A 16,779-nucleotide genomic window follows, 5' to 3' on the forward strand; every position below is an offset into this window, starting at 1 on the left:
CTCTTTGTTTGTCATTCCACTCGTTCAGCTTTGACAGCCACGGCAACAATGCAGGCCCCCTATCAATCAGCCCAGTGTCCCGTCAATATCATTTTGAAGTCTATGTTAAAATATTACCACACATAAATTATTTTGTTTTCAATGAATGATCCCCTTGAAATCTATTCAAAAATGGTTTCAAGACCTAGATTGAGCCATCACAAAATTCTACTTTAAGAACAAGCAGAACATAATTCGCCTCTCCAACCTGCAGGGAAACAAACTAGGGGGGCTCAGATGCTACCAACATTAACTACATAGCAAATCAAATACAATACCTCATTAACTGCTTACACCTTAACACAGAACACCAATCATGGCTGGAATTAGAGCAAATAGACTGTAATCAAATAGAACTGGCAACCCTCCCATTTATGCTGCGGTAGCTGGTGGGCCGGGTGGACGGGCGGTAGGTGTAGGGGGCGGTGGTGCGTCCCCTCATCCCTTCCCTGAAGGCCGGTTAATGGGGGCGTGGATGGCCCGGGGAACCACCCTGGGTACCGGGGGATGGCAGCGGCCCCTTTGCTGGAGCTGCGGGAGGAGGGACGGGCTGCGCTGGCTCATCCCCTCCTGATTGGGAGGGCGGCCCCGTGCGCATCATTTTCACTTTTCTGCATGATTATCAAACATCTGATGGGATTCATGCATACATGGATGCAATTAGACATACTCAAGTCGAGAGAATATCGATGCCAGTATTAGCGATCAGGCATCAGAGAATAGGATGTCAACATACAGTGGCATGAAAAAGAATCTGAACCTTTTGGAATTCCTCACATTTCTGCATAAAGTCCCCATCACATGTAATCTGATTTTTGTCAAAATCACACAGATGAAAATTCAGTGTCTGCTTTCACTAAAACCACCCAAACATTTATAGGTTTTCATATTTTAACGTCGACTGATGAACATCCAGACTTTTAGAGATTTTTTTTTTATCCTTTCCCAGCTTTATACAAATCACCAATCCTTGATCACAGGTCTTCAGACAGCTCTTTTGACCGAGCCATGATGCACATCAGACAATGCTTCACATCAAGACATTTCTTTCCAGGGGTGTGTTTTATACTGTAGTGGGCAGGGCAGCTTTAAACCACTCATCAGTGATTGGGCACACACCTGACTTAAAATGTTTTGTAAAAATTGATTTAAATTGCTCTTTAAGTCTCCTTAGGCAGAGGGTTCACTTACTTATTTTCCCCCTTCTGTCATTGTTTGCATGCTACCCTCATTAAAATATGAAAACCTATAAATGTTTGGGTGGTTTTAATTAAAGCAGTTTTTTCATCTGTGTGATTTTGACCAAGATCAGATCACATTTGATGATTTTATGCATAAATGTGAGAAATTCCAAAAGGTTCGGATTAGAGCTGTCCCGAATAGTCGACGTTGTCGACATCATCGATGACGTAAATGCGTCGACGGGCAAAACATACCGTCGACGGGTAATGACGGCTTAAAAAAAAATTACATGCGGATAATGTTTAGAATGGCAAGCGCACGCGATACAAGCGGTTGTTACTGACACCCACTAGGGGGCCACTGTTATTTCAATGTGACCGGCGTTGTTAGATTTATCAAAGAGGAAGAAAGTGGGCGAGCGAGCGAGAGAGAGGGAGCGAGATCGGTGAGTTGGAAAAGTGCGCAGGTAGCGCCGAGTTGAGTGGCTGCATCCCCCACGTTTTTGTTATGGTCAATAAAAGTATCCATAAAGAGCCATCCGACGCCTCTCGGTGTTTTTATGCACGCCGCCGCCTTCCTGAGGAGGAAATGGGATGAACCCGGACGAACCGACAAAAACGAGCAAAGTGAATCGCCAGTTCACTCCTCACTACGGCGAGGAGTTGAAAACACCGCCAATTACCAAAAAGGGCAGAATTGGTAACACGTGAAAGCGGCATAAAGCCAAAAAAGCGGACCAGAATAGCCAGAGCCCAGAATTATTTCAAAGAAAATATGGAGGGCGCCAATTTGTGTACTCTTTGCTAAGCTGAGCTCGCATACAACGGTAGCACGTCGGCTATGAACGAACACTTGAAGCGACGTCACCCAAGTGTAATTTTCGAAAATTTAATAAAATAATTTATATATACTGGACTGTCTCAGAAAATTAGAATACGTCTCAGGAAATTAGAATACACAATATTCTAATTTCCTGACTCAGGAAATTAGAATATTGTGTATTCTAATTTCCTGAGACAGTCCTGTATATATACACAGGACTGTCTCAAAAAATTAGAATATTGTGTATTCTAATTTTCTGAGACAGTCCAGTATGTATATCAATCGTCGTCTCGCCCACCCGGGCGGTATGGTCTCTCCTTTCAAGCTGGGAACTTCAGGGTCCTGCGCAGGATCTTAGCTGTCCCTAGGATTGCGCTCTTCTGAATGGAGACGTCAGACGTTGTTCCTCGTATCTGTTGGAGCCATGCACCCAGCTTGGGGGTTACTGCCCCTAGTGGTGTATATAATTATATAATATTTGTAGGGCCCCAGCACTAAGCGTGCGTAGGCCCTATTGTTTAGCAAAGGATTGTTATTATTATTTTTATTTTATTATTATTATTTTTTATTTTAATTTTTTTTTTTTTCAGGGCAAATGAAAACGGCCAATTTGGAGGCCTGAACATGCACGAAAAGTCACCAAAATTTGCACATACATGCGGAAAATTGTAAATTTCGATAATTTTGCAACGTTGCAAAAAAATGTAACAAAATGGCTCAGCGGCGCTCCCTTGAAATTTTAAAATTGGCCTATAATATTAGGGTCTGTCAGCGTAGAGCGATGAAATTTGGGGAGTCTATACCTTGTCCAAAACCGCTCCAAAAAAGCCTCCACACCCATATTCCAAACCCTACAGGAAATCGGTTATTTTGGATTGAATGTGACATTTTTATCGATTTACAGGGTACACATTTGAGACCTTTGCGCCGAGGGAGTTAGTTGGATCATCTTCTAAATTGGTGAGACTGTTCAGGAGACATATGAGATCTTAAGTTTGTAAAATGGTGCGTTTTCATTCACGGGTCTGACCTGGGCGAGGTGCCAAAGTTGGCCATTTTTTTGGCAAAATGACAAATTCAGTAAATGACTAATAGTTCCTTGACACAACGTTCAATCTTTTTCATATCTGGCATGTATGTGCGGTATCCCACCCTTAACACAAGTGCATTGAAATATTACCCATTAGGCCTAGCGCCCCCTAGTGAGAACAGGAAATGCCTTTTCTTACGAGACAGGTTCCTCCTCCAACGGAAAAAAATCGGTTGACCTCAAACCTGCATCAGGGGAGCCTTAAGACCTGTGTTCAGGTGCCTGATGAAAAATACTGAGGTTTCGTTGAAGCGGAGCGGTTCAGACAGGAAAGTGAAAATGACCGTCAACAATTTGTCCGGCAAAAAACTTTGAATAGTCATAACTCAGCAGATATACAACATATCTGCGCCAAACTTCCCGTGCTTGTTGAGAGTCATACCCTGAAGGGTCTTGTAGGGGTCATTTGCATCAACTCTACAGTGCCAACTAGTGGCGACAGAAAGGAGTTTTAAAAAAGGCCTTTCCTATTGGTTTTTTTCAACGTAGAGCAATGAAATTTGGGGAGTCCACACCTTATGCAAAACTGTTCCAAAAAGTCTCTTGCACCGATTTTCCAAATCCAACAGAAAATCGGGTATCGGGATCGAATGTGAAATTTTTATCCATTTGTAGTACAGTTTACATTTGGAGGCCTGAACATGCACGAAAACTCACCAAATTTTGCATATACATGCGGCTTTGCGTGGATTTTGATAATCTTGCGACGTTACAAAAAAATGTAACAAAAGGGCTCAGTGGCGCTCCCTTGAATTTTTAAAAAGGCGTTTCCTATTTGAACAGTCATAACTTCTACAACATATCTGCGCCAAACATCTCGTGCTTGTTGAGTCATACTCTGAAGGGTCCTGTAGGAGTCATTTGCATCAACCCTACAGCGCCAACTAGTGGCAATAGAAAGTCACTCATTTTTCTAATATATGTCCAGTTCTTTTCAGGTTGGTCATTATAGTTTCAAGACCTTTTGAAATACTTATTTTACGGTCCATGTCCACATGTCTCTGTCTCTTGCCGTGACGATCCTTTAATTGCTCCTTTTTTGTAGTACTCTGTTCAATAGGGGTTTTTATCTCTTAGGTGTTTGAATGTAAAGAGGCAACTTTCGAGCATGTTAGGTTCTAATGAGATGATTAGAGAGGAAGATCTGCCACCACCCTGACCTGCACACTGTCCGAGTTGCGCTACATTGCGAGGGCCCGTTCAGTCCTGCTTGCAGGCCTAGTTTAAAAATTATTATTACATTTATTAGGGTCATGGAAGCTCCCACTTGGGGAAAATATATACATACGTATATCCTGTATATACATAATAAAAATATATATGGAAACAGCACTGGCCTGTTTACTGTAATCCATGACTGTACAAATATTAGTTACTTAATATTATAAATTATTACATATAGTATAGACCCTACTCACCAACGTCACAGAATGACGTGTCGCTGTATCCGGCCGCCATATTGTCTGTCTCTGTTTAGCCCTATTCTCAATGGTTTCAATTAGTCGTTCAGTTTATAGAGCAATTCATGGAAGCCCTGGTGCTTTAAGACGCTGTAAACTCATTGGATGCGTTGCATAAAAGGCGTTATGTTTTTTTTTTCGACCCGCTGTCTTCGCCCTCTCTGCCTGACATCTGCTACCCTGATATCTACAACTATCTTGTCCACACAAAATCAGCCTATTCTCACGAAAGTTTGAAAAACTTTAAGAGCAGCACTCTAAGTAACATTACCCCGTGTGACCCTTCCAATTTTCTAAAATGGCGACAATCAATAAAAGAAAAAGTTGGTTTGGACACACCTGTTTAACTGATGATCCGTAGACGAGGTCAGCTTCTTTCACTTGGTACCAGCTAAATATTATTCAAAATGTAATGATGGTGGAAGAAATAAGCATCTTGAATTTGAAACTGTATATTGTCGGCGATTAGCCTCGTAATGATCTTAATTGTGCTTGTCAGCCCAAAACCCTCTAAATATATATTAAATGCATCTTACCAGATATAAAATGACTACTACATAATCTGTGGTAATCGTTTGGAGCCCAGTTTTCTCGTCGAATTGCAGCAGTCCATCTCGCTCTCCTCTCCGGGTCTCTCGGAATACAGTAGAACTTAAGTCTCTCCGTATATCGTCTCTGTTATTGCAACCAGCCGCCACACACGCCTTCACCATTTTGATTATTAATGTTAACGAGCAGAAAAACACGCCATAATAGGAGTAATTTACGTAGCGGTAATGCGTCAAAACGACGAGTAGACGGACAATATGGCACGGAGGCGTGGTTGTGACGTCATGTGAGTAGGGTCTATAGTATAAAATTAATACTATATATTTAATTTTTGTTACTGTGGGTATGTGGGCCTTTCATTCAAAATAATTGTGGTAATATTTCAGTGTGCCCTCTACTTCATTTATTTTCATCTTAAAACAAACAAAAGTTGAACAGTTTTTCCCATCCCCCAAAAATGCGGAATGCACACCAGAAAAATAATCTGAACTCACACAACGTATTCTGAAAATGGTTGTCCGGGACATTGCAATTCATTTTAACATTTAGAACAATATAGACAATGACATACCACAAAAAGAGTAAGAATTGTTTTGACTCCTGTTAAAGAGGTAAAATCACAGTGTTTCCGTTTACATTTTTTTGCACTAGTTAATCCCAGCAGCATTTGACCTCATTGTTTGTGATTTATTATTGGTATTTATGTTATTTATTTATATGTTAATAAAGAATTTAGGTGTTCCAAAATGTTTTTTGGGAATTAATAAGCTTGAACAAAAATGTCAATGTTAAAGTAGTATTTAAAAAAAAAAAAAAATTTTGAGTAGTCGACTAATCGTAAAAATGAAAGATGTCCCGATCCATCCCGATTGATCGGGTCCGATCATGTCATTTTCAAAGTATCGGAATCGGCAAAAAAATATCGGACATGCCTTTTTAAAAAAAAAAAAAATATATATATATATATATATTTTTTTTTAATTAAATCGTTTTCTAATTGTATTTAACGTTACAGACAAAATGTCACTCATCCAGAGTCGTTAGTTTTGGCTTAAAGTTGGGCTATCAAATTTATCGCGTTAACGGCGGTAATTAATTTTTTTTTAATTTATCACGTTAAATTATTTAATGCAAGTGCTGCACGACCCACTCACGCACTGTCGCGTTCAATTTATAATGGCGCTGTTTTACCTATGTATAGAGCTAAAAGGCAGCGTAACATGAGTAGAGTGAATTTTGGCAGCCTTTGGAGCCTTTTTTTAAATGGCTAAAGCCTAACAATCCCTCTCTCATCATTAGGAAATATCGTGGGATGTAATGTGGGGAAGAAAGGTAGTAGTTGATCTTTTTCCTAACACCCTATGTTATTTCCCAACGCAGAAAAGATATATCAATTGGTGCCACTACGCACAGTCATGGTTGCACTTCCCATCATGCATTTTGGCAGAACAGTTAAATGGCTACAGTATCATTTACTGAAAGCTCAACAAATACACTAGATGGCAATATTTAGTCACAATATACAAAGTCACATTTATCCTTTAAGAATTACAAGTCTTTTCTATCCGTGGATCCCTCTCACAGAAAGAATGTTAATAATGTAAATGCCATCTTGAGGATTTATTGTCATAATAAACAAACACAGTACTTATGTACTGTATGTTGAATGTATATATTTGTCCGAGTTTTACTCATTTTTTTCTTAATGCATTGCCAAAATGTATATGATCGGGAATGATTGGAATTGAATTGGGAGCAAAAAAAAAAGAAGCAATCGGATCGGGAAATATCGGGATCGGCAGATACTCAAACTAAAACGATCGGGATCGGATCAGGAGCAAAAAAACATCATCGGAACAACCCTAGTAAAAATAGTCGGCTGACTAATTGGGAAGAAATTAGTCATTTGGAACAGCCCTAGTTTGGATACTTTTTCATACCACTGTACAGTACATATAAGAAGCACTGCCAATTTTGGTGAAAAGTAAAGGATCTTAAGTGAAGAAAAAAAATCGGTAGACTGTTAAAATTAGGCCCATAATGATACGAAAATGTACGATACAACTCGTACCACGATTCTTGACCCATGATTTGATACACAATACGTACAAGTGATTCACATATTACTGGGTTCAACACCTCACATTGCTGATTTGATTTGCTGATCACCCCCCTTTTCTTTCTTCTTAACCCCCCACATAATGTCCAAGGGAAATACCGTTAGCTACTGATAGCACCACTATATTCATAGGTGGGATGGGAATTCATAGGATTTTTACGATTCCGATTCCATTATCGATATTGCTTAACGATTCAATTCTTTATCAGTTCTCTTATCGATTCTAATTTGGGGGGGAAAAAAGGAACAAACATTTTGATTGGCATCTGGTTTGTTTAATCAAAAGTTACAACCTTACAAACTCACAACGAGGTCAAAAGAGGCCCAAAGCCTCGATGTTAACTGTGGCAAATAGACATGAATGTGTAACATTTTACTGAAAAATTCCTCCTTTGTAAAAGGACATATGAGCTGATAGCACTAAAAAATAATAGTGAAAAAAGATAAATACTGTCAAATACAACAGAACAGTGCATAGTGCAAATGTGCAAAATTAACAATTTTTTTGCAGAAAAATAAGCATGTCTGATTTTCAGGTAGGATACGTGATCTTTCTGGACTTATGGTGTCTCCAGCAGTGGAGAACACCCCATCAGATGGGGTGGCGAAAGCCTGCACACACAGAAAGTGTTCATCTAGTCCAGACAGCAGGGGCAGAATATCTCTTTTGTTGTCCCAAATATTAACAAGTTTATAATTAGGTTGGTGTAATTACATAAGGACTGTTGGATATCATACAATATAAGAGGAATTTTAGCACAATCTTCTGTTATCTTGGATTTGTTAACTTCCTAGACATAGTTTGGGCACTCTATAGAAAGGCCTTTTGATACTGAGTCGAAAAAAAGTTGTTTGGGACCAATGGGACCATCCTATCACGAATTACGGGCGAAAATACGCTGATTAGCTGTAGTCGTCAGGTGCATTTCGGGAAGTAATTCCACCCTCGGATCCGGAGGTATATAAATTTGTGTGAAATCAGTGGTCAGATTGGCCCTCCGACCCACCAAATTCAAATTATTTTGGAAAAAAAAAACACTGATTTGTGGACTACCGACCGAAATGAGTATTAAAATTGCTAATAAAGTCGTTTAGGATGACTGTAGATGCATCTATGTTATATTTTTCTTATAGAGTATTCAACAAGGAATACAATACAGTAGACCCATTAATAGACTTTTTTGGGGAAAAAAATTACCATTTCTTTAAGTAGTCTCATGAATAATGACCTGGCCTGTGAAAATCAACACAAAATCACTTGGTGACAGCTTTTCAGATTGTACTTGGTGAGTGGTCAATCTTTGAATACTCATGTAGTCTTACTTGCTGAATTGAGCGTGTGCAGCATGCATAAATCACGCGACGCAATTGTAACGTAATTCGTGCTGCATGGAATCGATAAGAGAATCGTTAGATAAACTGCCAAACGATTCCATGGAATTGAAACGTACGGAACCATTTCTCGATTCCCATCCCTATTCATAGGTAGTTTCGGCGTTTAATGTATTTCTTGTTGTTGCTTGCTCTGTCACTGCCTCCTATTCTATTTTCTTTTCTGTACCCCCAAAGCCCATTCCTGCTCCCTGCTTTCTCCTAATTAACGAAAAACAATTAATAGTTACAACGGAAGTATACTGTATCATACTCCCATTTGATGCATTAAAACTGTTCAGACCATAAGGACACTCAGATTGCCATTCTCTGTGTCAAAGCAGCTGAATAGTACAGGTTGAGAAGTAAAAAGTTGGACACTGAGTTCTTCTCTGAGAACACTTTTAACGTACAACACGTGTTTAATAATCATCACTTAACAGCGTCAGGCTGCTGGTGTGAAAGGTAGTTATTTAGATATTGTGAGGTAAGGTAAGATTAAAACATTGATTTGCTTTTGGGTTAACAGCATTATTTTTAGGGGTGTTAAAAAAATCGATTCTGAGATATTTCATATTACGTCACGCAATTCTCATATCGATTCATAACCCATTTGTATTGATCCTTACATATGGTTTTGGTGGAGATAAACAATTCAGTGGCTGCACTTCTACTCCCGTCCAGTAGTTGGCAGCACACAGCAGCATAGCCTTACTGAAGTAACAACAACATTTGACTAATCCGAGTAAAGATTTGTGTATGTCTCCCTCTAGTGGTTGCTTGAATTAGTTGTAAGGGTGAAATTTGGGCTCATTTTGGCTTGACTGCAAAAACGGAGTCATGGACTATTTAGAATAGGGCTGCAGCTATCGATTACTTTAGTAGTCAATTAATCGATGAACTAGTTAGTTCGAATAATCGAGTAATCAGAAAAGGAACGTGAAAAATTAAAATACCTGAGCTGAGCCTCAAACGGTATTAAAAATAAATAAATGAGGATCTATGTACAACAAAAGAACAATTGGCTAACTTACATTGCAAAAGTCCGCCAGCTTAAATGCTATAACATTCTAACGTGTTTTTTTTCCAATGCTCTTAACAAATGGTTCAGACTCATATTCCCACAAAAAATGGCTAAATATACATATAAACAAAATAACGAATGTATTAAAAAAAACATTAGCCCAAAGAAAAACTTAGCTTACGTTGGTCTTAACAGGGAGTAGTTGGATATAGCCATGTGATATGAGGCTGACCAGAGGGCAATGTATCCACCCTAATCAATGAACAAAATGTAAACACTTTAAAAAAAAAAAAAAAAAAAAAAAAACATTACAACGCCACTTTAATTAAACGATTACTCGAGGCAGCAAAATTTAATTTGAATATTTTTTTCTAATTGAATACTCGAGTTAATCGATTAATCGTTGCAATTGGACTAAAACAGGTTTCCACTAAAAAATAAAACATGTTATATTGAAAGTCATATGTTGTTTAAACATAAAACAAAATCATTTTTACTTGAGTGCTGGATGAGGTATCAGGAATAAATAAATATAGACGTACTTATGTTCATTTTTATGTTTTTTCTAAAGTGATATACAAATATCGCAATAATCCTTCAAGTGAAGTATCAGGATTAATCGGGATCGAATCAAATCGTGACCTGTAATTCGTAATATGAATCGTATTGCCAGATATGAGGCAATACACACTCCTAATTATTATAGAGTAATATTGTATATTGTCCAGTTAGACTTATTGAACATGAATCTACTGCTATCAAAATCCGTTGAAAATACTATTTCTGAATGAAAAAGATATTACAGTACATGGTTCTGTTCAATGGCCCCTCAGTGCAGTGAAGCCCCCCCTGCGGCCTTTGCATAAAAATAGTCCCAAAACATAATGTTTCCACTTCCATGCATGACTGTAGGGTTGGTGTTCTTTGGGTCGTACTGAGTTTTTTTTTTTTTTTTTTTTAAACATCCGCCAAAACCAGGCATGTCGGGCGGTTGCCAAAACACAACTTTGGTTTCCTCTGAAATCTCCAAAGCCTTTTCTATTCATTTCTTTGGTCATTGGTGATTTGTAGGGCTTATGTGTTTTATTTCCCAGTTTTTATGATTGCATAGTGCGCAGTGTAAATGTATGTATATTAATTCAACGTATGCTGTATTACTACTAACACTGCTGTTGATAATGATACAGTTAAGAGATTTATAGAGCATTTTCTATTCACTCAACAACACTCGAGCATTTGAAAACTCAAATGGTCACACATACAGTGCCTTGCAAAAGTATTCGGCCCCCTTGAATCTTGCAACCTTTCGCCACATTTCAGGCTTCAAACATAAAGATATGAAATTTAATTTTTTTGTCAAGAATCAACAACAAATGGGACACAATCGTGAAGTGGAACAACATTTATTGGATAATTTAAACTTTTTTAACAAATAAAAAACTGAAAAGTGGGGCGTGCAATATTATTCGGCCCCTTTACTTTCAGTGCAGCAAACTCACTCCAGAAGTTCAGTGAGGATCTCTGAATGATCCAATGTTGTCCTAAATGACCGATGATGATAAATAGAATCCACCTGTGTGTAATCAAGTCTCCGTATAAATGTACCTGCTCTGTGATAGTCTCAGGGTTCTGTTTAAAGTGCAGAGAGCATTATGAAAACCAAGGAACACACCAAGCAGGTCCGAGATACTGTTGTGGAGAAGTTTAAAGCCGGATTTGGATACAAAAAGATTTCCCAAGCTTTAAACATCTCAAGGAGCACTGTGCAAGCCATCATATTGAAATGGAAGGAAACTCAGACCACTGCAAATCTACCAAGACCCGGCCGTCCTTCCAAACTTTCTTCTCAAACAAGGAGAAAACTGATCAGAGATGCAGCCAAGAGGCCCATGATCACTCTGGATGAACTGCAGAGATCTACAGCTGAAGTGGGAGAGTCTGTCCATAGGACAACAATCAGTCGTACACTGCACAAATCTGGCCTTTATGGAAGAGTGACAAGAAGAAAGCCATTTCTCAAAGATATCCATAAAAAGTCTCGTTTAAAGTTTGCCACAAGCCACCTGGGAGACACACCAAACATGTGGAAGAAGGTGCTCTGGTCAGATGAAACCAAAATTGAACTTTTTGGCCACAATGCAAAACGATATGTTTGGCGTAAAAGCAACACAGCTCATCACCCTGAACACACCATCCCCACTGTCAAACATGGTGGTGGCAGCATCATGGTTTGGGCCTGCTTTTCTTCAGCAGGGACAGGGAAGATGGTTAAAATTGACGGGAAGATGGATGCAGCCAAATACAGGAACATTCTGGAAGAAAACCTGTTGGTATCTGCACAAGACCTGAGACTGGGACGGAGATTTATCTTCCAACAGGACAATGATCCAAAACATAAAGCCAAATCTACAATGGAATGGTTAAAAAATAAACGTATCCAGGTGTTAGAATGGCCAAGTCAAAGTCCAGACCTGAATCCAATCGAGAATCTGTGGAAAGAGCTGAAGACTGCTGTTCACAAACACTCTCCATCCAACCTCACTGAGCTCGAGCTGTTTTGCAAGGAAGAACGGGCAAGAATGTCAGTCTCTCGATGTGCAAAACTGATAGAAACATACCCCAAGCGACTTGCAGCTGTAATTGGAGCAAAAGGTGGCGCTACAAAGTATTAACGCAAAGGGGCCGAATAATATTGCACGCCCCACTTTTCAGTTTTTTATTTGTTAAAAAAGTCTAAATTATCCAATAAATTTTGTTCCACTTCACGATTGTGTCCCACTTGTTGTGGATTCTTGACAAAAAAATTCAATTTAATATCTTTATGTTTGAAGCCTGAAATGTGGCGAAAGTTTGCAAGATTCAAGGGGGCCGAATACTTTTGCAAGGCACTGTAGTTTGGAAGTAGTCGTTTAGTTTGTATTGTTCCTGGTGTGGTACAGTGGCTCACAGTTCTGAGATCACGGGGTCAATCCTGGACTCCGGCTTTCCTATGTGGAGTTTGCATGTTTTCCCATGTTATCCCCGTGGCTGCGTGGGTTTTCTCCAGGTACACTTACTTCCTCCAGGGACTCTGCTTTCCTCCCAAAACCATGCATGGTAGGCTGATTGGACACTCCAAATTCTCTGCAAATTTTATTAGGCGTGTGAATGTTTGTGTGTCTATAGCCTATATGCCCTGCGATTGGCTGGCAACTCGTTCTGGATGGACCCTGCCTCCTGCCCATCGATAGGTAGGATAGGCTCCAGCACCCCTGCGACGTTCGTGTGGATAACTGTACGGAAAATGAAATGAAAATGTTGCTAGTGTCTTGGGTGATACCCTGCTTGCATCATGACCTTTTGCTGAACACTGCCTTCTACTCCCACCTGCTGGTGAAAATCATAAAAACGCTGGTCGCTACTTGAAAGTGCAAAAATTATTAGCATCCATAGTCATCTCACAAATTTTGCCAAAAGACAATAACGATGTTAGCCAATGTATTAATTGAACAAGTTTGTTATGTTTCTTGAGCGTGTAAATGAAAACTGACCTTCATGTGACGTGACATGACAGTGTGCCCCATGAGCATAGAAGTCAGAAGTACAGTCCTTTTGTGCAGCTGTCTCCTGCGATTCATTCAAGTGGGCTCTGCCGCTTGCTCAAATTCAACTGGGATTGGCAAGATAGGGAGATAAGGCATCCAGAAAGAACAAAACATCTCAAGTTAATTATTTTAATGTATGACTCCGAAATGAAAATCCAGACAATGTTTTAGCATAATTGCGTTTTCTGTGGCTTCCTTTCAGCCGTAACAGCGACTCGGACTATAGTGACGGAGAGGAGGACTTCTATTACTCCGAGATCGAGGTCAACATGGACAGCCTGACAGAGGGCTTGTCCAGCCTCACGCCCACCTCGCCCACCACGGCTGGCCCCCCGCCCATTTTCCCCCCGCCGCTCACCGACGTCCCTCATTCGGAGCACATCAATATGAATGCGGCGCAGAGCCACGGCCCAACACTGCTCAGCCAGTCGGCTCCCTCCACACTCTGCCACATTCGCACTGACCATGCCTACCAGGTAGGTCACGCCGCAGGACGGACAGTGGGCATGCATGTTCGCGCCCACACACACGCACACCCCCACACTCACTAGTGCATGCTCAAACCCACAAAACAAAGTTAGCACATTTTGCAATTGGTTTGCACTGAGCCGAGGTGGTTTAAGAGGCGTGGGATAAAAAAGGTCTTAGGTCAGATTCAGCTCAGCAGCGTGGGAGGCCCTACCAGGTTGATAAAGTGAAGAAAGTTTCCAGTAAATATTTACCAAAGTTCACACGGACAATTCAGTCAGATGTTTTTTTTTTCCCTTAACATTTTAATTTATTATACTGATTAGGGCTGCAGCTATCGAATATTTTAGTAATCGAGTAATCGACTGAGAATTCTATCGATTAATCGAGTAATCGGATAAAACTTCTTTTTTTTTTTTTTAGGTAAAGAGCAATTATAAATATACATGAGAAAAAAAGACATTTAATCCAATATTGAACTATTTTCAGTCAATCAATGTCTTTATTTTCGATGTACATTGTTGGATACAGCCAACAATTGCATCTCAGATGTGACTAGAAAAAATAAAATTCACTGCTTTCACTCAAAAAACTTCTAGATCTTATAAAAAAAAAAAAACATTTCTAACATAAAAATGTAATTACGCTTGATAACACACATCACTTGATAGCTACGCGTTTTCCCCACGTGTTTCAATTTAATTTCCATTTGTGTCAAGCTATTTTTAAGTTCTAGTTAAGTTTTAAGTTAGTCTAAACTGTAAGTAGTGATAGGATTTTGAGTTTTTGCAGTGTTCAAAATAAATGTATGATACCTGCTGTATTGGAGCACATTAGGGACCAGTGCTACTTGGTGTTTTATTCAGCAATGACTACTGAGCTAAAACTGACAGTTAGCTTTATTATGTTTTAATTTTACACCCTCATCACTCTACTGCGCTGTGTTTTTACAGATTAAATAAAGCCTGTATGTAAGACACGTTAGCCACGCATCGACAGTGGTCATAATCAATAGAAACCTAGCCCTCCGAAGGGCTAACGTTACGTGAGCGAGTGACAGTAACGTTACATTTATTAGTGATGAGAAGTCTACTGCTTAAAGATGGCGGCTGTTTACTAACACTGCCGAGACGCGGCCGAGTCTGTCATTTCGCATCTAGTCCTAAATGCATGCGATATCTATGGACGCATCGGACACTACCTGCTACCACACTAGCATCATGCAGGCGTATCTTTTAGCAACGTCGGCGTAGTTTGTAGCGGCTGTCGGCTGCGGTTTTTTTTTTTTTTTTTTTTAATTACTTCTTCCTCTACGCACGTGACGTCAGCGCATTGTCCCGCATTAAAAGTAGTCCCGGCAAAACGTGATGCTTAGAGCCGGCAAAATTAAATGATTCCTCGAGGTGAATAAAATTACTCGGATCAGTTTTTAAACTCGAGTTACTCGAGTTGCTCGAGTATTCGTTTCAGCTCTAATACTGATTGCCTCAAGTGTACGGTACATCTAACACTCTGTTTTAGTGATGCACAATAATACATTTTTCAACCGATACCGATAACCGCTAATTTCCTCTTCGTTCCAACCAGTAACCGTTAATGTCAAGCCCATAGACATGATAATACTTGACAGGACATGGGAAACGGGGCCAATCCGTAGGGGGCCTATTTTCAAAAACTTAAAATATTTTCAAAACCAAAGCTGCTACCGACCTAAAACCAAAACAGACACCTACCTTAGCCATATATGAGTCTCCATGAGCAGCGGCATCAAAAAATTCAAAGTTGTTCCCTTTTAAAATCCAGATTAATTATTTTTTTAAATAAGTATAACAAAACTTAAAATGGCTATAAAATTCTCAGATTTTACACTAGATGCACAAAAATCACCAAATGCAGAGATATTCACCTATATTTTCAAGATCTATAGCAATATTAAACATATCATTTAATTTTTAGCCCAAAACAGCAACTTAATTTTTTAAATTTTATTTACTGCAAGTTTTCAAAAGATATTAAATCACTCAGTTTTCACATCAGAAACTTAATACTTGAGGAAAACATGCAGGATCAATTATAAAATATAAATAGATTATTAATAAATTGTATATACAAATCACAAGCAATCACAACTTAGAATAGAATAGAATAGAATAGAATAGAATAGAATAGAAAGCAAAAAAAGCAAAAACCGGGCAGTTGGCAGTTATTTTACATAAATTTGTCGAAGAATGAACAAAGCCGAATGTAATTCTGGCTTTGTGTTCAAAAGCATGTGTGAGAGTCATTCCCACCGATTTCTAATAAATGAAGCTGGCTCACACAGCCCCCTACGGGCCGGCGGAGCGTAGAGAATACCTAATGTGACTTGTCAAGTATCTTGTAGTCTACGGACAAGCTGATAATTTTATAAAAAGATTTACCTCATGTAAAATTTTAAAGTATACACAAGAGAAAATATTACTGTGCAAAAATTTAATTTATTGCTCTTTTTTTCAACATCAAATGTGATCAAGTAGTAAATTCTAACATCTAAATAAAGACAGGTTGGCTGACATTGTGTGATGGTAAACTTTTGGCAACAATCACTTACAGTGTAAATACCTAAGTTGCACAAAAATGCCTTTAAAAGTAAGCCATTCCTAACATATAACATTACTGCACTGCAAAAAAATACCTCCTTAAAAATAGTTAAATTCCCTTGTTTTCAGAGTAAATCTAATGGAAACAAGTGAAATTATCTGCCAGCGCTTGAAGTATATTTCACTCAGATTTCTTGAAGCAAAATAGCTAGCTGAAACTGGTTTGTCAGAAATGTTCTTTATTCAAGAATAATTATGGTTCAAAACATTATTTGAAAGCAATTTTTTCTTGATTTAGGTGAATCAGGCGTCGCTCCGTTGTCACAAGCCCCGTAGCGTAGCTTAGTTTATATGTGTTTAGCTTTAGCATTCGCGCTAACAGCAGCCTCGTATTTGTTCCAAAAATCTTTATAATGCAGTTTTAAATGGCTGATCGGGTTAGTGGTTTTGAATGAGGATGCTTTCTTTGCGCCTCGTGGAACTTCTGCAGTG

The 16,779-nt window shown here is 39.1% G+C and overlaps 1 protein-coding gene across 1 annotated transcript in view; it reads left to right on the forward strand.

Moving 5' to 3' along the window:
* slc2a4rg (SLC2A4 regulator) overlaps window positions 1-16,779 on the forward strand; it is an 81,028-nt gene that overhangs the window by 52,419 nt on the left and 11,830 nt on the right. Inside the window, exon 6 of the mRNA XM_057817771.1 lies at window positions 13,443-13,716. Coding sequence (XP_057673754.1) covers window positions 13,443-13,716 — 274 coding nt within the window. The remainder of the gene's footprint in view (window positions 1-13,442; window positions 13,717-16,779) is intronic.

This window comes from Corythoichthys intestinalis, chromosome 2 (assembly GCF_030265065.1).
Source record: "Corythoichthys intestinalis isolate RoL2023-P3 chromosome 2, ASM3026506v1, whole genome shotgun sequence".
Lineage (NCBI taxonomy): Eukaryota > Metazoa > Chordata > Actinopteri > Syngnathiformes > Syngnathidae > Corythoichthys > Corythoichthys intestinalis.